The sequence below is a fragment of the Neodiprion fabricii genome, chromosome 3 (assembly GCF_021155785.1).
Source record: "Neodiprion fabricii isolate iyNeoFabr1 chromosome 3, iyNeoFabr1.1, whole genome shotgun sequence".
Classification (NCBI taxonomy): domain Eukaryota; kingdom Metazoa; phylum Arthropoda; class Insecta; order Hymenoptera; family Diprionidae; genus Neodiprion; species Neodiprion fabricii.
Window position 1 is genome coordinate 16,071,031 of NC_060241.1, and position 23,768 is coordinate 16,094,798.

A 23,768-nucleotide genomic window follows, 5' to 3' on the forward strand; every position below is an offset into this window, starting at 1 on the left:
TTTTCGGATTTGCAATTTGTTTATTGTAGAAAAATTATCATTATTTTTATATTATATGAACAGCGCAGTAAGCAATTATGCATTTCTTACTGAACCCTTGATGATCTTAACATCGTCAATCGGGCGATCATTTTTGTCTGTCTCAACAAGTCCGATTCTCTTTACTATCGTCATACCGGAGTATATTCTTCCTGTAAATAAATCGTATATCTTTACAATAATATAATAGTCAATAGCTCAAAGGGAACTGCATCGACTTAGTCTTTTTTTGAATATTGCATAAAAAATGACTATATCAAAGTATTTCACGTTAAAGTGCTGAGAGTAAAACCAAAGCGGTGCACATTAGATATCGAAAAATGAACTATACATAGATTTTTTTTCCGGTAAGTATAAATTACATGGGATGAATTAGGTCCCTATCAGAATAGGTATTAATCGATGGACCAGAAAAAGAAAATTTCTTCTTACGTATGCATAAAGCAATGTTTGGATCTTTCTACGGTAAAGTATTATGTTTATCAGCAGCAAAAACTGAATTTCTACAAATTTTCCGCAGTTGTTGAAAAAACAGTTTTTGCTATTTGTGAACCTGGTTTGGTCTTGTTGATTTGAAGGGCACATTTTACAACTTATACCTCTGTTTTATCGTTCTCGTTGAGTATGAATACGTGGTTAATTAAAAACTGCAATATTGCAATACCAAAAATCGTATGTTTTCCATCCAGCCACTGCGTTGGGGCTAATGTTATAAAGAACTGGGATCCATTTGAGTCAGGTCCTGAATTTGCCATTGATAGTATACCCGCACCTGCAAGCAAGAAAATTAACTAGGGTTCACAAAAGATCTAACTTTAAGAGCTTGTTCTTCCGAACGTCGTGTTCACCGGTGTGTTTCAAGTCGTCGTGAATTTCGTCATCAAAACATTCTCCGTATATCGACATTCCACCTTTCCCTGTACCAGTGGGGTCCCCTCCTGAAAATAACAAACAACGCTCGTCAACAATGAAGAAACAACGCGACAATTCCTGCAACACTATTTGCAACAGGCCATTGAAATTATTAACTTGGCCATCCCAGTTTGAAATTAATTTCATTTATCCATCTGCGAACTTTCTATAACTTCTTTTCATGCAAATATCTAGTAGAGTAATGAGAGTAGAATAATTGATGACCGTTAATGTGAGCATTTTCCAGAAAATAAACGACTAGTTAGAGAATCAATGTTCAAATTTCAGCACTAACCTTGGATCATAAAGTCACGTATTATCCTGTGAAACTTAGTACCGTTGTAGTAGCCCCGTCTTACAAGTTCTGCAAAGTTTCTACACGTTATGGGAGCATGTTTCCAATACAACTCGATCAATATCTCTCCCATCCTAAAAATTTTGTAGGAAAATTTTCAACTGTCAACATAATCAAATTGGGAACAAGTATTCCCTTTTTCGAAATTAATGGTTAGATATACGAATATTGAGCACTTACGTAGTTTCCAAAGCGACGATATGAGGTTGCCAGTGTTTATCTGGAATTCCTGATATATTTGCCAATGCCATTTTTTGCTGTGATTTAACAATTATTAATCTAACACAGTATGTGCTCAGATCCTTAAACTTGCGTTGGATTAAGTTAGGTTAGAATAGACCGTCAACGTTTTATAAACAACAGACGAATTGTGAAGCTTCAGTGGCGTCATCTGGAGTGCATAATGAAAGACGACTTACCTGATGATGCCATAGGTAAGATAAATTACTGCAAGTTTAAAATTACCATCTACGTTACGAACGTTGTTACGAAACTACAATTGTTTCCATAAGAGTCTGTGCCTAACAGTCGGTAAGAGACACTGATCTTTGGTGAATAGTAAATGAACCTGTCATACCTCCGTAACCATCGAATCCCTTATTAATCTGACAGGCAAATGCTGATAGTACTGATGATTTTAATACCGAGATATTTCGAACATCGAGTAACCTAGAATATGGTTACTGCATTTACGCAATTCAGTTTCGTGGTCCACTATCGGAGAAGAGGAGACAAAAATCGATTCGCAAAATGCTATCACATTTGCTAATACCGGGGAATTTAGGAAATCGTAGCTCGAATTGCATGAATTACGGATTTACACTGAACGAATTTAATTTCCTACATTACGTTTCCACGAAATAACCCATTATATATTCAGTCAACAGCAAAACTTTTCAGAATGCATGTATATGTATATCTTCTGTAACGCCGTATGGCACACAACTTAACGTACACGCTTCAGATACTACTATTTTTTCGGCCGAATCGATTAAGTTGGTAACGCAGATTCAACATGTAGCGTCACTGTTGGCCGGCTGCTACGGGCTGAATCTGCGTTACCAACGTAATCGACTCGGCCGAAAAACTAGCCATCTCTGAATTAATTTCAACGTGTGTACAATAACGTTTTCACCTCTCTGGGATGATGAGATCCTTTATGTGATGTTCATAACTAACGCATTGCTACTCTATGGGGCGATAGTCCTGGGTCATCCTGATGTATATATATAAGCATATACATATATTGAAACTATCTTCTGTACTTTGAAATAAGGTTGTACCGGCTATACATTCTCAATCAAAAGTAAGTCTCGTCAACAATATTGAATACTTTGTAATAAGATAAAAATCGAGAAAAAATCGATTGCGATATAGGGGATAAGAAAATTAAATTTATATAATAATAATGCCCAAAAGTTATGAATAAATTATTTAAACAAGACGTTTTTCAACAAATTTGTAGGGAATATTTATTTTGTCATGTAAAATGAATTGGTTGATTTTTCTGAATATACATGAATTTTTAAAGAATTTTCTCACTATTTTCAAATTTCCGTTTTCGAATATATGTAAAAGCAGTATTTACGAAACTATTCGTTCAGTGCCCCGGAAACTTCATAATTGTAATGTGCAACGTTTTTACGAAATTGGATTTTGTTTAAACGAGATGTTTTGTTTAAACAATTTATTGATAACTTTTGGGCATTATGATTATTCAAATTTAATTTTCTTATATCCTATATCGCGGTTGATTTTTTTCGATCGTTATCTTATTATAAAGTATTCAATATCGTTGCAGAGACTTACTTTTGTTTGATAATGTACAGCCATTACATCTTCAAATGTTAATTCGGAATCAGTTTAACGGTCTTTAAGTACTTTGATTAACATGTTCTTCTCGGCTGACGTACTGACGGTTCAATAACTAAAATTATTATATTTCTTTTAACTTTTAAACTTACTATCAGATAATTTCCTTGCAAAAATCTATGGTCAAACCTTTTTACATTTCTGATTGGAAATTTCTCATTTGCGAATTACAGCAGTTTGAATTTAGCTGACCCGGTATCTAATGGCTCAAGACAGCTGGCGACCGCATGGCAATCGAATGACGATCCGCCGTCAGCACATTATCAAAAAAAAAAATAATAAAATACGTTGATCAAATCGTACTTTGGTACCGCCAAACTTATTTCAAATTGGCATTTAATTTGAAGAATAATCTCAATTTGACTAACATTGAACCCCCTCAAACCATGTCTATCATTATCTGCATGCAGCGATGTAGATTACAATAACTTTCTACGTTTTTGCCATTTTAGACATGATTTTAGACAGTAAGTCGAAATAACATCGATGGTGAAATGAATGCTACTTGACATACCCACAATACCATCTATTGTTTGGTAGAACGAACATTTAATTCATAATCTTCTTGAGATACGGTTGCAATATATCATGAAGAAATATTGTTACGTATCTCCAAATAAAAGATTCCAACTAAAACGTTTTTGCGACACTATAGTCACAGCATTTGTTGTGGGTAAAAATTTTCAGAATAGTATTACTGATTTCAGATGGATTTTCGCTCTGGAAATAAGCAATTAAATTGAGGTATCGTTAGTTGAAATATTTTGATTAGTGATATTGCAAATTCCAACAGTCGAATTATACTGGTCTACCTGACTGTTTTTACAGGCATGAAACATTGGATATTAGTACGATGAACTTTATTGCATTTTTAAAAATTATTACATGAAATAGACATTTATACGTAAGTTTATTACTTGAATGATTAATTATTACCAATGAAGAAACTTTGTTATTTCTTCAGTTTTGTTTACCAATTGCGCTCTATTGAACACATAACTTTAGCAAGAGATTCAGCATCTCACTTGCAAGTGACTGCTTGTATTCACAATTTGCTTCTATAGTTCAGTTTAAATCATTTTGTCTATTATATTCAGACAGATATTAAGAAAATTGAACTAAAAGTTTATTGTATAAAAAAAAAAAAAATTGAAATCTGTACTTTTATCTCGTCTCGACAAGTTTATCGTTCCAAAGATGAGTAAACAAATATTCACAATAACGGTGAATTTTCTCACGATATTTTTTTTCCAAACTCTGTTATAGGATTAACGATAATCTGTCGACATGTATTTATAATTGTATAAGTATGTTGAACTACCCACGAATAATCTCAGTTTAGTAATTTACAGAACTCGTCAAGAAATGACCAAGAATCGCTGCTGTGTTTAGTGGTATTAAACTAGATCACGGAGCAGAATATTTTTCAGCCCTACTAGTTTTGGATTTTCCTAGTATATTCAACGAGGCAATGTGACAATTGTTAATATGATTTGTGGAAAACACAAAATTCCTTCTCTATACACATTTGACTTTTTTTAAATAGCACATAACATTTAACACATTTACTAAATACTAACAACTGCTAGTAATTGTAAACATTTACAATAGGAAATGTATGAAATGTTACACATATTTCACACATTAAGAAATGAATGAACGAAAACTCGGTAAATACGTATTTAAAACGTACCACATGCCATACATAATATAGTATTAGTGCATAATCGTATAGGGAACGTGCGCGAAATTGCCGAAAGTGCCAAATCGATCGTACTTGTTCCAACGGACGGGGATTTTTCCCCGTCTACGCCAAGACTGAAGCAATCAAAAACTCCCATGACACGAAATTAACCAATCGTTTTGAATCACCCTGTCGCATAGGGACAGTAAATAAGGGTTTATTCGGTATTTCTTAAACTATTATGCAACAGCTGATACCGCAACAATTAACCTTCACTTTTCTCACACCAGGGAAAGGTATTTTTTCGATAGAAATATTTGTTTTTCCTGAAAGATGATAACAACTAACCGCCAGACCACCCGTCAACGTTAGTGCAAATTCTATCGATACGGACAAATTTGGCACTCGGTCCCTATGAGTGTTTTGCAATAGTTGAAATAATTCGATAATAATACGTATCACAACAATGAACATACCTGTGAATAAATAATAAAATTGTCAATATCTCATAAAATATGTTTCAATAATATCTATCATACTCTGAGTAATGATAATGTCTTACGTACAGATAATTTTGTGTTATATAGATGGTATACATTTCTCTAACACTTAAAACATTAATTGAAATTGACAAATATATGTGGACTATGCTTATGAGATGAACTGTGATGATAAACTATAGCAAATTTTAAGGATCTCTCGATATATGAACGCCGAGAGATGTACTCATATTTAATAAACCACTCAATTCTACTTGAAAAAAAAAAAGAAGAAGAACATTGATAATAAATTGCGATGAAAACCAGAAGTCAATAGATGAAGGTAGACGAGATGTTACACAAAAATAATAATCGACGCATTACTTTGGTGAGATTAATTAATTGCTACATGTTATATTAAAGACAGCACAGATTTTTTATGACGAAACGGAACTTTCTCCATGGACCCTGAATCGCAACTACAGTGCTTTGCAATGTAAGATGAAGTTGACAAAGTCATCGGAACGAGTCCCATATGGGCGATTGTCTATCGATTGTCTGATGCGAAAAATAATGATTATATCGTTATATGCTCCTAAGTAAATTAATGATTACAATGTATATATGTATATATGCTGGTATTTAGAAATTCAACTGGAATCAGTATTTTTCGTAAAATTACACGCCCTCAAAAGTTAAAAAGGATTTTTACAATAGCAATCAGGTGAATACGTTCCTTCAAATTTTCTTGCGAAAAACCGCTGATATGTACACAGTTAGGACATATGTATTAAGCGTAATTACATAAACAGTTATCTGACGCTATACGCAGATTAATCTTTGAATTCTTTATCCTTCAATTTCTTCGTGATTGTAAACACAAGTATACGGAGCCAAAATGTTACATTCATCTGCCGACAAGTAACGAGATTCCAAAAATATAAGGTTTGGATTCCTTAAGGATTTCCATTGTAAAGAATGCACACCGCGTTTCTAAGATTCCGATGGGAAGCCCATGAAGTTTCGGTATTTTTATGGAATTCTACGAGTTATTATAGATAATTTTTCTGGAAATTCTGTCGTAAATTTTCACGGTGTTGAAAAATCTCTTACAGAGGCGCTGTGTAGAGGACTCCCGTGTACAGTTTCGTATTTTCGCCACAATTGCGGTAGCGTTCTGTAAATATTGCAAATTTCCTACACGGCGATGGAAGTGATATATTATATATGATATACATATTTTCATGATATATATGTGTATATATATACATATATTATATATATATATATATACACAAAAGGCTCAAACAGTGGAATATAAATTGATTGTCATTCACAATTGAGCTGCTTAAATGAAGTATTGAATGAAAAAAAAAGAACCTATTTTGCGTTAAACCGTTTTCAGTTGAATTTCCAAACAATTATACCTATGCTGTTCTTAATGTTAAGGACACTTAAGTTTGTAGTTGTATCTAAACAATAACCACATACGCTATTTAGGTAACTTTAGTGTGTATCTGCGCCTCTCTCACAATCAGTGTACAATAATACAGTAAACCATTTTGCTCTATATAATTTTAGAAGTGTAATTAGGGCAATTACGTATACTTTCGCCATTCGTGTAGTCATATAGATTGTATAACGGTTTAAAATTCAATTTACAAATCATTCTATACAATACGTACTGAACCTGAAAGACATAGTATTCAAATCTTATACATGTATCGATATCACTCCGTAAATTTGCACGTCGATTAATTCTTATACCTATCATTAAAACCAGAGTCCGAATATTAGAGTTCAGTAAATGACCATCAAAAATGAATCCTTGCTAATAAAATGATTCCTACCGCAATAATGCATGCGGCAAAAGGAATGAGCCAGACTGTCTGTGCCTAATTATTCAAGGGCGACTGGAAATTTAATGATCGATTTATTGATCGGGATCTTCAAATACTTAGAGTATAGAACCGCCTACGTGAAATCCGGTTTTCTTAGAATATTATGTATATTTGTCCAATGAGAATACGAATGAAATTTAAAACTAGTTAGATCAACAGGGTAAGAAGTCGTGGTATCACAGTAAGAAGGGAATAGAAATAGGATAGCAATGGATATAGTAACAACTTGGTAATCTGAGGCCGGTACATTAACACTATATAAATACTCTATAATAATGTAGTTTGATAATACTAACATTTGAAATGATATTTATATAATCTTCGTTTGCACATTGCATAAAAATATGAATTTTACAGTGACAGCTGTAGGCTATATACTTGACTTGTGAAAAGTTTTGTTAACTTTAAGCAAATCACCAAGAATAGACTTGATTTGAGGTCATTAAATTTCGACTTTTGTATGAGTTTTCATTCTAAAATGTTTCATGAGTACATAAAGGTAGGTACAGTAATCGAAACCTATATATTCATTTGATTTACTCGGTTAATTCTGTTTAATTTATTATCATATTGTTATTATTACTTCATATTGTATATATACGCTGTTAGAAAAATTTAACTAAACATAACTTCCCAGCAGGTTCACTCTATATTTATGTTATTTGTTACATTTCTGTTAATGAACGTAGTACAAATTTTTGCAAATTGAACGTTCAAATTGTCATATCAACGTTTAATTTGAAATTATTGGTTTTTTTTCATTCAGTCTTACACTAAAAAATGGTTAAATCAATCCAAAAATTTTAGTGGAGTTGCTGGAAAATTTTTTTTCTAACCATGTATTGTTATACATATATATATATTTTTTTTCTTTTTTTTTTTGATAGCCTGATTTTGTTTTGCCTAGAAAAATTTGATATTAAAATTTCATTCTAATAGCCTAATTATAATAGTTTATAAATCAACTTAAAAGTGAGAAGTATATTCAGCGTCATGTCCTGGATAGCGCAATAAATTCATAAACACTTTCATCTTTCACGGCAACAATCATTATACCAAAATCAGATATTTATACTCATATAGCATTATGAGATGTACAGTATTATTATTACATGTATTATATACGTACTAAAACATCACGAAGTGACAACACGTACATGATACTTGACAGTCTCAGGATACTGCACAAGGATATACTGTAAGGTGGTCCTTATTCAGGGTATTGACGAATTTTTGCCAGACCATCCCCCAGATCAACTTCAAATAATTCGAAAACAATCGCCTAATTTTTTCAGGTTTTTACATCGAATCTAAGATAGTCCGCATTGTAATCGAAGTTTCTTATGAAAATTAACATGGGTAAAACTTTTTTTCTCAGTATATATTTTATTGCAAGAGTAATAATGTTCCAAATAATCTGTAACCGCGAGGTTTTGGTGAGAATTAGTGCTACTATCTAGGAAAAAATACACATCATCGTACCAGGCAATCTAGACGAATTGCACAACCTCGAAACCTGACGTTTTTTTTTTTATTTAGAGGAAGTTCAATTCGTCTAGATTGCCTCGTACGATGATGTGTATTTTTTTTCATATAGTATCACTAATGCCGACTAAAATCTCGCAGTTACAGATTTTTTGGAACATTATTACTATCACGATAAAATATATAATGCGAAAAAAAGTTTTTCCCATGTCATTTCCATAAGAAACTTCGATCACAATGCGGGCTATCTCAGACTTGCCGTAAGAATCTGAAAAAATTTGGTGACTCTTTTTAAATGATTTGAAATTGATTTCAGTGATGGGGCGATAAAAATTCGTCAACACCCTAAACAAGGACCCACCCTAATATACTGGTCCGACCAAACGGCAAAGAATTGGAAAGCCTCCAACATCTGGATTCCAATGAATCCCGGTTTTCAATCATAGAATTGTATCTATTTATCAAATTGGTTGGAGTAGAAATCATCGATTGATATAAATTTAATTCAAAGCTTGAACTAGGGATTCAATTTCAAAGAAACAAATTTTTAATCATTCAACTAGCTGCTCGATTGACGGATGAAATTTGGTAAATGTAGGGCGTGACGATGTTTTTCTTTGAATTGATTACATCAGCGCGCATTTTTGACTGTGAGAAGGCCAAGCGATTGGACTGAAACCTGGTGGCCGCTGACGGTAGCGGTACAAAATCTTCTGTGACGAATTCGTGTACCCGAGTGATTCACATAGATGAGAGTCATATACCATTCAATTGTGAATTGAAAACTAAGATAGACATATTTTATTTGGAAGTTCTCGGTAATGTATGCCAAAATCGGAATACAGCGGAATTCACGTCACGTGTATTCTGCATGTAATACGAATTTCTTTACATTGATCAATTCTTGGATGCAGTTTCGAATAAATAGACGCATTCATGGAAATGTAAAAAGACTGATATTAAATTCGTTCTAACTCATCTGAAAGAATAGAAAATTCGTATTTGTATTGGTGAATCCAAAACTTCGGTAAATACGAATTGGCAAATTATACTTTTTAATCCGTTTTAATTTATTTTCGTTTGTTGGGATGCAAAACATCATGTGAATCCAATAATAAATTTAACTTATTAGCGCCGAGTCTTTTGTCTGCTTGTCAGGTTAACCAACTCATCAAGAGTTGCGGCCAAACGCGTAACATAGAGTATCTATAGAGTAACATAGAGTTATCTATAGGCAGAATATCTATCCCACTGTAGAAAGAGATGGAACGCATATGCGGTAAATACCTAACTTTTTCTTAGCTACGGGAAGTAGGAGATTAAGAAAATAGAAGATTGGCCGTATATGTGTTTTGTCTCTTCCACTGGACGTACCGCAGGAAAACCACATGCAGTGTAGAAAATGAGCAGACTATAATCTACGTACCGAGTGGCGATGGTGAAAATTAGTCTTCGAAGTGACTCACTGACTATGCGCAAGCTTCTCCGTCTTCTCACGGTTACATTTTGACCATATACTCCTGGGCGAACTGCCTATTTTTTAGAAAGATGGCGGTTGAAATCAGTGTTGGCAACCATACTACAATTATAATAGGCATATCACTTTTTTGTACTTGTACAGTGTAAAATAACAATAGTACTATAATCATTAAATCTGCTATAATTGTGTGATATGCAATATTTTTTCACAACGTGAGGTTAAATTCTTATATTCAAACACGTAAACATTAATATTTTATTAAAATTTTTTCTACAGACACGAAGGTCTTAATGTGCTGAATCTAGATCTGTTTTTCATTTTTTGCTGTCACGTATATTGCATGATATGATTTTTTCTTTTATTGTTCAAAATTGTGAATTTGCTGTTTTTTTTTCTTTTGCCTTTACACTACTTCAATCTATTTCAATAGTATTTGTATATGCAAAACCAGTTCGAACTGGTGGAAAAATAAAGAAAGATATCGCCTAAAGTTGTTCTCACGCCAATGCATGCCCTGCGCAGTTCTCGTTATGACTTAACGCCGCGCAGTACAAAAAGAGAGAAAACTACGAAATAAATAGAATTATACTAGTAGATAAATTTTCTGATGATTTTAACGTATTAATCTACTTGACTTTGTAGCTTTTTGTCATAAATATTGTTTCTATCAGTAGTGTTTGATTATAATTTGTTAACAAAAATAGCGTTTCATTAAGAAACACATTACGTGAAAAGTATACGTGGTACATATTTTTTATCGATATATTTCGATTTAAGAGCATTAAATCTATCAAATTTACAGATAATAATACGAACGAGAAGAAAAAAGTTTTCTTTTGCAGATCAATGCAATTAATTGATATACTGAACAGAGGAAAGAAACTGTTCTTTGATAAGATAAATGTAATAAGAAGAAAGTATTTTCCATACTCAATACTCAGTCTTTTTTCTGTCCATTTTCGAAAAAGTTTTCACACCGGGCATGCTTAATTCTGTCTCTTTTTAAGGACCGAAAATTATTTCTATACTGTGCAAATATTAACTAATATTTATCTATGTAAGTAAATTAAGATAAATCGTCCTGGTATGTATTGCTTTATCTATAAATTCAATTATTTATAATTTAATCGATATTTCAGAATTTTATTTAAGTAGACTATAAATTTTTTCAAATATACTGTAATAATATACTATATGATACACTACAATTTAACCGCTCTCGTAACGTAATCCTGTTATCAAAGGTTGCCAATACTGGTTGAAACTGAATAGACAGGCAAAGACGGATAGTGCAAAGGCTTTGAAATGGCGGAGAAAAGGAAAATATCGATGTGTCAGGTTAGCGTGCGGCCAATACTATCCGGCGATGCGCTCTTCAGGAGCATATGGTCCAAGGTTTCACTACTGAACTATAATACAACTGGAACGCTTTCCTAGTAGCGTTGCCTTGAGTTGCTAAAATTTGAGAAGACTCTGTGGGACTTCTTTCCACAAAGTCGATACAGAATCTTCCCTGACAGCAATTTTTTCCACCTGACAACAGACTCATGCAAGATTTCCAATAATTCAGATTCTAATGTCAGACCCGCAGTTTAATGTGGTAGGAGACACGTTGTGTCTGCAGTTGCAGCCTGTAGGCAGACTTAAGGCCGAAGCACAAAAAATTATAGAGGCCATAGTCAGAATGAAGAAGCCACATGACTCGACTGGACTTTCAGAATTGCACATGATCTAAGGCTTCTGGGCCTACAACCTCTGTAGTTTTATATGCTCCAGCCTTTACTCCAGAATGTTACTAGAGTTACTGCATGGAATGACAAACATAACCTCGATTTGGTACTTGACGCGAAAAATTTGAGAGCTTATGTCCCCGTTCGCATAAGTTGGCCACCATGCCTTACAGACGAAAATATTGCCACTGTACGATTTCACTGACCAATAGAGTTCAATTCTCTTGCGCATGCTAGTCGGTCATTAAGCCTGTCAACCAGAATGGGTGCTTTCCATTTACTGACTCAAATCGACTTGTGTCCCTATTTCTGGTGTAACCGGCCAATCTGGGCAAAGAAATACACCGGAAATAGCAACACGAGTCGACTTGAGTCAGTAAATGGAAAACACCCAATAAGTTGCGTTGTGAATTTGAGATCATAGAGACTACGCAAGGAGACCGAACTCCATGTAAACCAATATCTGTGTAAAATTAGATGTCATCAGCGTTCCGTATGCACCGAAGACACTAGAGGGGGTATAAGGCGGTTGTTTGAATTGAAGGCTTTCTACCAATCTCATTGGAAAATCATCGATCGGTCGATACATGGTATCCCTGCAACCAATGACACTGCAGTGCAACAGGAACCCTCGCGACGTCACTGGTACAAAGAATAAATCTAATGTGTCCAATCATCGACGTAGAGAATGGACTGCGAAAGCAGGCCAAAAATGTGCCCGCCGAATGGAAAGAGACAGACAGCAGTACGGGCCTATTCGTGTCCTTGTTTGAGCCATGTCAATGGGATATTCAGCGGTCTTAAAAAGAGACAGCGATTGGCACCAACAATAAGTCTCTAGTTTCCATGGGCACTAATAATGCTGTATCTCGCTTGCACAGCGGTGGACATATTCCGTGCATTGCTTAGGTAGGGAACACGCGGTCCATTTTCCATGTCGATGTGTACGATTAGTGTGACAAGTTCAGTCAATTCTCCCACTTGAGTTCTGCCTCATTGTGTAGTCTCCATGATTTGAGACGTTCAAAATATGACTTCGAACAATAACCTCGAAATGCCTGCTCGTATTGACAGTCCGCATTAAGGTCCAACCTGACAGAGTTAGTTAGCCTGTTAACGCATGGGAAAACTTGACGCTCGCATGCTCGGACATTCAGTTACCTGCGACTGCCACAGTATTATAAGTCGATATATGTACGCATAACATATACCTATACATGTGGTGCAATATACGTATTTCTGCCGTTATGCCATTGAACTACATTTATGGTCTGATTTAGTTAGTCATTGAGTTGAATCCCTTCGTATTGTCTATGCTTGTTACATTGAAAAAACGCTGCTCAGGTATACAGGCCCGGATTTAGAGGTCGAGAGGCTTCGGGGCAACAAAGGAGTGGAGGCCCCCTGGCCCCAAATTATTTTCCAAATAAAGTGGACAATTTTTTTCCGTTGAGCTTTTCAATGAATAATTTGGCTTTTGAAGATTACAATAAAAAGAAACAAAACTCACACTTGCCACTTGCAAGGTAAAACAGCGAAAGAAAAATTTCTAAAAGCGAAAACAGCGTAAAAAATTTTTTACTAGTGTTTATATACTAGTTGGAATTTGAAAATGTTTTTTTTCGAAGTCTCAATTGTGGGGGCCCCTCTCGTGGAGGCCCCGGGGCTGTAGCCCCGGTTGCCCCCCCCTAAATCCGGCCCTGCAGGTATACGTTATTCTACCTACATCGTTCGCGGTAAAATTCGGAGAAAATAAAAACCGCAAATGTCGGAAATCGGATTGTGCAATATACATATGTGCGTCACTTTGTATCATGGATTCGTGAAAAAAAATATTACTCGAACAGATTGCGAATGGTTTGGAAGGCCGTAGAGAAATAGCTGGCATTAAAAATTTCAGTCCCACTGAATTCAATTTTGCCTATCGAGGAATTACTTTTAAAAAATTTATAGATATACTATTAAAGTGTATAGGCTATTGTTAACGTAGCTATTTTAAATATACTTTCAGCGAGCTTCGACCAAATTATGTATAAAATATATTGGTTCTAAAAATTTTTAAATGATAGTCAGTATGCCTATTGTACAATCTATATAGTATTTATAATATGTGCCATTATATGTAAATATATAATTGTAACATAAAAGCTTCCGCACCCTTATTATAAAAGGAAAAATCGTATTTCCAATCTATGTATCCTGCAAGTGATATTTAAAGAAAATTATTATTCGATTCTGATTTTCGTTCGAGTATACTTTCATATTAGAGCCGTAATACAAAATCTGTATTTTAACCCGTCGTATTCGTGCAAATTTATAGTTGTATAAAAGCTACCTTAAGAATTAATGATTGTTGATGCAGTAATCATAATATCATAGAATATAGCAATTGACAATACATGTATACATATTCATAGATTTTTTTCATCACTGCTAAATGCGGTTTGCGAGAAAAAACTTTGCGCGTATAATATACGATATACAATATAAGAGTTCGACTAACAAGTCGAAGTTTTTGACTAGACATTTATTTTTATCTTATTCCTCACTATTAAAGCTTGAGTAATTAGGACATAATAGGCTGTGTAATAGGCCAAAGACATATTTGTGTTACACACATAACACAAATATATAATACGTGTAGGGTTCTCACGCAGAGTTGAATATAAGAATAAGAGACAGTCACATTAATTTATACTGAAATTGACACATTTTACTGGCAGGCTTTGGAGGGGTAAATGTAACTTTCCTGTCAGAGGTTTCCCTGATATTTCATACTTCATGCCACTATTTATACTCACGTAATTTCTATATCTGATATTGAATATTAATTTGTATATCAGATATAAGTTACTGCAGCCAAACAGATCAGTAATTGTCAGATACCGATTTCCAGTAGATGAGCTAACGAAATAAGTTCGACTGTTTATTCTTTCTTTTCCCTATTTGAAAGACGCAGTTCTTTTAGAATTTAGATTTTTCATCTTATCAATTTATTATTTTATATACCATAATATGCTTATAATAAATACCTTTGCGATTCTGATCTGGATATGCATCGTCGTTAGGATAAGGCTACTAGAAATATACCCGCCAAGAAAATAACACTGTACTTCTTTTATGTAACATCCATGATTGGAAAATTCCGCGTTTTAAGGTGCGAAGCCCGATATTTGTTAGACAATTAAATACACGTCACAATTAAATGCGACGATAATTTCGGTAATTATGCGTTAGTTACGTGTCAAAATCAATGGAACTATCGCTAGTAAGCGTACATAATATTTATCGGTAAATATAGAAATGTGCAGGCAGCCTTATCCTAGATGTAAAAGTGATGGCAAGCACTGTTGACAAAAATCTTAACATTAAATTGAAGTAATTATATTTCTATTCGCTCCCGATTCTTCGCTTGATAAAAAATGATGAAATAATTATACAAAACTAACTCCCGGGTATTTATCATCCGTCTCCAGGAATCTTATATTGCTATTGCTTTATGCTATCCATTCATTTCATGCTTCAGATGTTACTCACATTTTGTTGTTTTGGACTTGAATTCATACGAAATATCCATACGAATGTAACAAATAGCTTGTTGGCACGTACGTCTTTATGAACGTCCAGAGAATAGTTGATACTGAAACAAACAAAAAGTTAACATTGAAACACGTAATGCCGTGTTAGATTTCTGAGAAGAAATTATAAGCAGGTGACCATTTCGAAATAAAAGTAGTACCACAAATCTTACCGTACAACGCTCTTTAAACTGACTGTCCGATCTAACTCCTCAAAACATAAGATATTACCTATTATATTAACTAGGGTCAATTATTTTGGATCGGCATATACTTCGGGCTGACATTGGTTATCGCTGTTCGTCACATGCGCAGTCGATCGTCCACTTAAAAGTATGACGAAGGTAAATTTCAGCGGTGCAATGTTATAAAAATATCGGGAACTCTCCCATCATAATTCTCTAACTGTACAGATAACGAGACAGTGTTTCTGCAATAGTATCAAGGGTACAAGGGATATTCGTATAAGAAAGGTTGGCAAAGGAGCATAGAGATTCTTACACTGTAAACAAGGGTCAGTGGGAAGGCTGTCCCGATGGCTGGAGTGATGGAGTATGTGTTGGTGGCCCATTGAGGTTGAGGCAGATGGGGGGAAGTTGTCTTACCATGCCGGAGCCAAACTGGTGAAGCAGCCCGCTGCCTTGCTGCGAAGATGTCGACGACACGGATGGCCGCCGAGTGCCACGAATGCTGTTCATGCTTGAACTTAGCAGATATGGAACACTACTACTCGTGATCGGCATACCACCACCCTGCAGTGTTTTCAATTAATCTCTTATTTATGTCACACATCTTTTAAGAGTACCTATGACTATACTTATTTAATTTCGTTTCATCGTCAGGCATCAATTTCAAACGAGAGATTGGCCACATTTGAGGACAGTCGTAAATTGAGGGGAAAAGTTATATTAGAAGTCACCGTGGACGGCTGTGGTTTTACTCGAGATCACATCAATTCACATTACTCATTCGTTTGGCATTGGTTAGAAACTCGCAGACTTCGCGGAATCACTTAAATTCGTGAAGTCTTGAACTCACGTGTAAACTTGGGAACAAAGTTACTTGGAGTCACTACGGGAGTTACATGAAATAACAAGAAGTCGCTTGAAGACAATTAAAGTTATTTGGATTTGATTAATCTTTCGATTTCATGAAATCACGGGAATCCGTGTGATGTTTCATGAAATCACATCAATTATTCTCTCATATTCATTTGATGTTGTTTTAAAAAGTTTGAATTCTACTAAAGTCGGGATTGAACTTGGAAAAAGGTTGGCTTGAATCGCTGTAGAGGCGACTGAAATTCGTGTATGACTTTGTTTGAAGTCACTGAATGTTACTTCAACATGAGTCAAGTCTTTGAACTGTATGCAATGACAATGACATAAGTTCAATTGAAATCAGGTGAACTCGCTTACTTTTAATTGAAATCATGTCAATTCACATGCATTCACTTGGCGTGATTTGACATTGTCTGGGTGACTGGGTTCAATCGACGTCTTTTGATTCTACTAGCATCAAGCCACTTGTATCGATGAAGGATTTGAGTCGAGTGTACTGTCGGTCCCCGAATGGTCAACCTCTCGATTTGCAAAAAAAATGACGATTGGTAACTTTACACACGGCTACATTTGGCCCCACCTTGTTCACTTATCTTCAGAACAAGATTAGTTTTTGTTCTTAATATATTTCACAAATTACCGTTGGCGGTGAAAGGTTAATATTTGACCCGCGCCGCTCTTGGGGCCCGGTGCTAGAATGGCGTCGAATTGGTAAACCTCCTCCCGGAGTACCGCCGGGTGAGCTGGCGCAAGAAGGAGCTATGCGTATTTTCGGCGTCATCAGGGTGTTGTCCGAAAGCCGACGGTTCGGAAAAGCGTTTGCCACGCGCAAGAAATTTCCGTCGTTTGTAGAGGACGACGAACCGAACCACCAGCTTCCAAGCATGCCTAAAGTCAGAATCCACATTTTACACGAAGTGCAGAAAAACGGTTCATTTTTCCGCGTACTACGTGAAAGCATCGATTCGTAATAATCTCTCCCCCGATGCATCCAAAATTATAATCAAATTATTCCAGTCTTTGTATGATAAACGTTTATAAATATTATGATAGTATATGAATATGATATTATGATAGATTATGATAAATATTATGATAGTATATTTACCAGCCATGGAATTTTTTCTAGCCATATTTTCAGCTGACGCAGTCATCGACATCGAACCTAGGCATGAAGTAATGGCGTAATTAAAACCCCATTACGGAAAATGATTTAATTATTGTAAGGGCCACTTGTCGTGGTTGGAAACACTTATAATTGCTGATAAATGACAGCTTGCTGTTTTTTCTATACACTGTATGAAATCATACCGTACAGTCGATCGTTTTGACGTTAGTTTACGCGCGTCTGTCGGTACCGTCAACCAATAGAAATGAGAAAACTATAATTTTCACTTTGTTTCGACTTGAAAAAGAGAATACAACTGCAACGAGAGACAAAATTGATCACAACGCACCTGATCAACTCATCGACGAACCGTAAATCGTTGAGTAACTTGTAAACTTACCAATTGAGTTCTTTCTAGCCATGTCTTCGGCCGACGATGTTTTTCTCTGTTCGATACGTAGATTGGGAATGTTGAATGGAGGTGCGTGCATGTTATCAGAGCTATATTGATGACGCAATGGACGATGTCTTTCTGGACTCGGAAGCGACAGATTGTCCAATTTCAATTTGTTTCTTTGATTTCTGTTGGGATGATGATATATTTACGCATTTACACATCGATCAAAATCGCTGTACTTCGAACAAACTGTATATGCTAATATAACCATCATGCATCTTAGGTATTAGAACTTTTTACCTGTCTATGTGATTCAGCATTTCTTGTAACACTTCTAGGAGAATAGTAAATTGCTCTAAATTTAAAGCAGGATTTACTGTCTGAGGCAGCAAAGACGGCATTACGCGTGTTGCCATTAAATTTACAGAAAGTCCATATTTCTTGTCGTTCAACATCAGCCTATAAATGTCTGTAAAATCGTATAAACAATAAGTCTACAATTCACATCAACAATTTTTCATACATAGTTTTGGACCTCGGTGTGCAAACAACTTTATGAAATTCAGCCTTCAAGTTGTAACAAACTCTCTTTTAAACTCACAGTCATATCTTTTCCGTATAAAATAAATTAAATTTGCATAAACAGAAAGGCTTGAACGTATGCGAGTTAAAATCTTGAAAATCAGTCAATCATCTTTTTTTCACAAGGATTTGAAATCGAAAATTTTAAACAAGGTAAAAACCGTCATACGGAACACCGAAATGCGTGATCGTGAGTTAGAATTATCGTCAGTATCCTCGGCAATACCGTGGGACTAATTTCGATGATAGTTCGAAATATTATTATAAAATATTAGAATATCTTAGGAAAGAATTGATAACAAAAATCGCATTCTAGTATTGAATTTTGTCGTAGTTTGCAGTTTCTTACGGAATTATAATTTGATCCGCGTACGGGTCAACGTTATACAAACCCCTGTACCAATAATATCATGCACTTACTTACAACCCGAATAGCAATTTCGGGCTCCTGAAGTTTGACCTCCCATAACAGAGGCAGCACTTCGTCGATAATTTGCTGCTTGTCAAGCCGCTCCAATATGCACTCGATGCACGACAAAACGTTCGACATGATTCTGACGTCGCCTGAATTCTTCTCAAATACTCCCTTCAATTTCGGTAAAACCATACGTCGTATGGCCATGTCATCTAGATATTCGGTGACGTTTGATACAGCGACCAAGGCTGCGGCCTAAAAAGACAGATTGCGTTCAAAGAGGGTCGCATGACTCCGAATCCACGCATAACGAATCACGTACAATCATGCATATTTAATCAGCGAATAAAACCCACCTGGACTTGAGTCGTTGTACTTTCAAATGACGCGTACAGCATGGGCAAGACTTCTGATCGGATATCGTCACGCGGAGTCTTCTCCAATATTAGATGCAAATTTTCCAACAATATTACCGTAGCTTGTATCGATTTTGGAGTCGAGAAGACTGCTCTGCAATATTTATACACACCGGCATATACGCAATATCTTTCAAAACTCACTCTAAATCAATCGCTACATGAATGCATGAAACATACAATGATTACATCAAAATAGTTACCTGAATGTCGGTAGTATTATTGACTCGTATTCTTCAACTGTACTGTCTTGAATTATGTACAACATGGGCTGTAAGACTGCGGCAAGTACCTCTTGAGACTTTGACTCCAGTTGAAGGTATGGCCAAATATGTTGATACCATAGTTTCTGAAGTGAGGAGTACCTTTTTTCAATTAAATGCACCTTACCCAAGTCGTGAATAATGGAACAACGATAGAAATACGTACTCTAGGAATATATGGAAGCACTTCCTTCAGAGTATTCTTATAGAAATGAGTCTTTTGTGTAGGGTCCTTCATATTTATCACATCGAGAAACTGAAGGGCATGGACAGATGGATCGCTGGAATGATCACGCAATTTTTTAATAACGAAATCCATACCGAAGAGCAATCAAAGACCAAGTGTCTGCGATCAATTATTAGGTACTTCTCAGCCTATCCAACAAACCTGAAATATTTTATCAGCGAGAGAAGTTGCGCTGTAGGCCGTTGTCTCCTGTCTTTATGGAGAAGCCTGACAACAGCTTCTTGAAGAGGTACAGGAACTCGTGGTAGAATGTTGTTCACATGTTCTTCTAGCTGAGACAAACATTCATGATAATGTATATTTGTGCGTGTACGAACCACGGCGTGTGAAGGATGTTTAGGACGTAAAGTCGGCTCAAAAATGTGGCGAAACAAAAACATTGCAGTACAACTCTGATTTATAAAGTGAAACTGAAACTAATCAAGTTAAATACAGTTTAAAGAAAAAGTACCTATTATTCAGAATAAAAATTTAAAACACTGTATTTCAATTGTAAATGCCTTGGTATTCACAGCGTCAGAGAAGTCAAAATCATAGAATTAAACAAGAAATGTGGATTTTGAGGTGAAAGGTAACAGAATAATTGTACTACACCGAAGTTGTTAACATATTGAGGTCTTTACATGTGAAACCCGACGTTCGAAAACATTTTTTATGTCACAGGAACATTTTTAGTTATGTACATGTAACAAGATTAGCTCGAGTGAGCCTTTTTAAGCCTTTGTTTTATCACGGTTTTCCTTAAACCACCTTTTTAGCCTGACTGTACATCCCATACGTCCTTAAGATGCAACGGTGAAATGGCGTAGCAAACTGTCTTGAAAGAAACTACATTATATCGTAGAACCTTTAATAACTAATAACTGAAATACAAACAATACCAATAGATACTGAAAAGGAATAGATGGCGATTAATTTCTATGAGAAAAACTGTCGCTTCGATTCGTGTAATCCATAGACCTAGCATTATTGGGAAAATCTATGAAAATTACTTTGAACTTTTCTCCGAATCAAAGGCCTTCCAATTTTGTGTGGAATACGGGTGTTTTGAATCAGCTAAGTGTGCGTGTTTTAAAATGTCAAACTTTGCAGGATAGAATTAAAAACACTAGGCAATTGACGCAAATTATACGGGAAACGTCTTTATGTCAATGCATAAAAAAAAAAAATGAAAAATAAAATTTCGTACGATAGTAAAATGGGCAAGATCTGATTCTGCCTGAGTTGACGTCATCTACCTCTCATTGTCAAATAACTATAGTACGCTAGTACAAAAATGAAAACTGTTTTACAGAAAGTGTTTTGGTTGTATAAAATTGGAATATATGTTTGATAATGTAGTCCGAGTACTCACGCCTTCAATTTGCTTTAAATAAGCAGAGCAGCTATGATTCGATTGTATCAAGGAACGACCTTGGTTGAATACCGCGCAGATGACCATTCCCAGGCTGAACATGTCGCTCAATATGCTACATATTGAGTCCTGTTGAACTTCCGGAGCTACGTGAACAAACGAATATATTTCTTCAAACCGACAGACGAATGGAGCAAAATACATCGGGTGATTGAAAAATTGTGATTTATTATCACACACAGGATTACACCCAGAATCGCTGTTTCAACTGAATTGTACAAGTAATTTTTTAAATAATAATTATTATCACTTTTTCCATAATCAAGTAATCGGTTACACATTACAAGTTACAGATATGTCTGTGGTAACGTATTGAACGGAAATGTATAATTTAGTTTTTGTGTACCTCCAACGTAACAAACGTAATTTGGATGACATTTTTATTTTATAATTGAGGTCAAATAACACGCAAATTATGCTCGTATATTTTAACAAAGTCAAAATAAAATAATTTTATTTGCTAATCAGGACAAAATAAAATACAAAACAGATTGGTAAATAAGTGTATGTAATACAAGGTTGGTAGTTTGTGCACAGAAGTACCGCGCGTTTCCGGGATGCGCACCATGAGGTCCACTCTGAACACTCTGAGCAACTCCGTTATTCATTTGTTAGCACGTGGCTGGGCGAAACTCCGAATTGCTCATTGTCAGTGAACCTGTATTCCGAATTGCCTATAATTAGGAGTCGTGTGTTGCGCATCTACGAAAACTCATGGTATATACATATATCCATGATACTTACTACATTATATACAAAAATCCAGATACGTTCGTATAACATCTCTGTTGATTTTTGTAGATAATTCTTTGGACTAATGATATTTATTACATTCAGAAATTGTAATTGATTCAAATAAAGATACTTGCAGGTTCTACTACCCATTTTTTCAGTTCACGTAATTTGTGTTTTATTTTTCCCTGAATGCGAAAGATAAACGTAACTTGTACATCGTGTCGATTTCTTTCATTTTCAGTTAATGCAATTTGTGCTTTATTGCGCTCTATTTACAAATCACGCATCTTATTCCTGATAAAAATGTGATGAATTACAAGTGCTATCCCCTTACCAATATAATCGAGATTAGGCTGAGCCATTTTAGGCAGCCTAGACGTCCAAGGATGGCATGTAACTGGCTCCAGACCATCAATTTCATTCACACGTTCTGCAGAATAAGAATGTATGTAGTTGAAGTTTGGATCGTTCATCGGATAATTTTTTTTTTTTCTTTTTCTCACTTAAAATTTTTTTCTATTATTTAGGCAAATGTAGGCGAAACGTTGATTCGTCAGCAAGTAAAAGTGTGGGAGGGTGGCGCAATTAATAATATCATCATTCAAAATAAAACTAAAAGCGAGTGTAACTCTAAGTGACCTCAATGAACTAAGTTTTGTATTTCTTGTCTCCATGTCGTACCAATAAAATCGAGACCAGCCAATTTCCAAGTGCCTTTTTTTGTAATCAAGATACTGCTCGGACACACGTTCCTGTGTAGAACGTGACCGCTGTAATGGAGGAACGATAAAGCTTCTGTTATCTGAAATCAGACGAGTATACACATTAAATATGCAACCATCGAGCTATAAGCTGCGGGTGAAGCGACGTTACTGTCAATTGCATAATAAATCTGTTATTCTATGAGCACATTGACTCCAAAACATAGCATTCGCGAGTCTTCTCAAAGGGTGTGCCGGGTTAAGAGAGGCCAAATGCCCGTGTTTGCGGATTATCAAATTACCTGTTCAGAAATGTTTCATAGGTTCGTAACTCAATAACCCCCTCCACCCTCTCCGGAGGGTGAAAAATTACAGTTCATGCATTCGATTTTTTGTCTCATTAGAATTTAAAATCGTTATATTTCAAAATCTAATCAATTAAAACTTTTTTTTTCGTCGTTCCATTGCTTCAAGTGTACATTATGCCCACGAATTATTTCAGATTATTGTGAGTGGTGCGCCACATCGAAAATTACGATTTTTACACTTTTTTGACACTCTGTCACTATTTTCGATCATGTCTGGGAAAAAATTTTTCCGAATAGTTTTAGAATATCGATATTTGCCGATTAAATATGACTAGGCCACCCTGTATATGAAAACATTGAGTTGATAAAATGACATATTGCAGAGCTAAATAAAGTAAGTCATAATCACATTTATTTTAACTTTTCTCGTTGATCAACACGTCAAAGCCAGATTTTCTAAATAAAATATAATACTAGTGATAATTATGATAATAATATATGGGATTGAAAGATTCTTGTACGAAAGTCGTTCGTGACTGCATATCATTAGGGAATATGTTACTCCTGGTAATTAGCAGTCACTATTTTGAATGAATATGTGAAAAA

The 23,768-nt window shown here is 35.2% G+C and overlaps 2 protein-coding genes across 2 annotated transcripts in view; both read right to left on the minus strand.

Moving 5' to 3' along the window:
- LOC124177410 (peptidyl-prolyl cis-trans isomerase-like 1) lies at positions 1–1,687 on the minus strand. The gene is made up of 5 exons (XM_046559742.1): positions 1,487–1,687; positions 1,247–1,380; positions 888–977; positions 704–811; positions 1–191 (listed from the first exon to the last, which is right to left on the minus strand). Exons 1-5 carry the CDS (start codon positions 1,555–1,557, stop codon positions 76–78), a joined length of 519 nt encoding a protein of 172 aa, XP_046415698.1. The 5' UTR covers positions 1,558–1,687; the 3' UTR covers positions 1–75.
- A 12,712-nt stretch (positions 1,688–14,399) lies between these two features.
- The window catches only part of LOC124178149 (SCY1-like protein 2), a 46,622-nt gene continuing 37,253 nt past the window's right edge, over positions 14,400–23,768 (minus strand). Inside the window, exons 5-18 of the mRNA XM_046561323.1 lie at positions 22,835–22,955; positions 22,488–22,583; positions 21,359–21,504; positions 20,146–20,276; positions 19,924–20,038; positions 19,698–19,843; positions 19,435–19,588; positions 19,084–19,333; positions 18,382–18,550; positions 18,085–18,266; positions 17,685–17,741; positions 17,217–17,464; positions 16,121–16,267; positions 14,400–15,577 (exon numbers count right to left, since the gene is read on the minus strand). Coding sequence (XP_046417279.1) covers positions 15,551–15,577; positions 16,121–16,267; positions 17,217–17,464; positions 17,685–17,741; positions 18,085–18,266; positions 18,382–18,550; positions 19,084–19,333; positions 19,435–19,588; positions 19,698–19,843; positions 19,924–20,038; positions 20,146–20,276; positions 21,359–21,504; positions 22,488–22,583; positions 22,835–22,955 — 1,989 coding nt within the window. The 3' untranslated portion in view covers positions 14,400–15,550. The remainder of the gene's footprint in view (positions 15,578–16,120; positions 16,268–17,216; positions 17,465–17,684; positions 17,742–18,084; positions 18,267–18,381; positions 18,551–19,083; positions 19,334–19,434; positions 19,589–19,697; positions 19,844–19,923; positions 20,039–20,145; positions 20,277–21,358; positions 21,505–22,487; positions 22,584–22,834; positions 22,956–23,768) is intronic.

Bases quoted from the DNA above. Each gene is read 5' to 3' on its own strand.
- LOC124177410 (XM_046559742.1), bottom strand. From the start codon at position 1,557: ATGGCATTGGCAAATATATCAGGAATTCCAGATAAACACTGGCAACCT. The intron at 812-887 runs GTGAACACGACG...TCTTGCTTGCAG, and splicing joins CGACGACTTGAAACACACCG to GTGCGGGTATACTATCAATG. The intron at 192-703 runs GTATTGCAATAT...ATTTATTTACAG, and splicing joins TGGAAAACATACGATTTTTG to GAAGAATATACTCCGGTATG.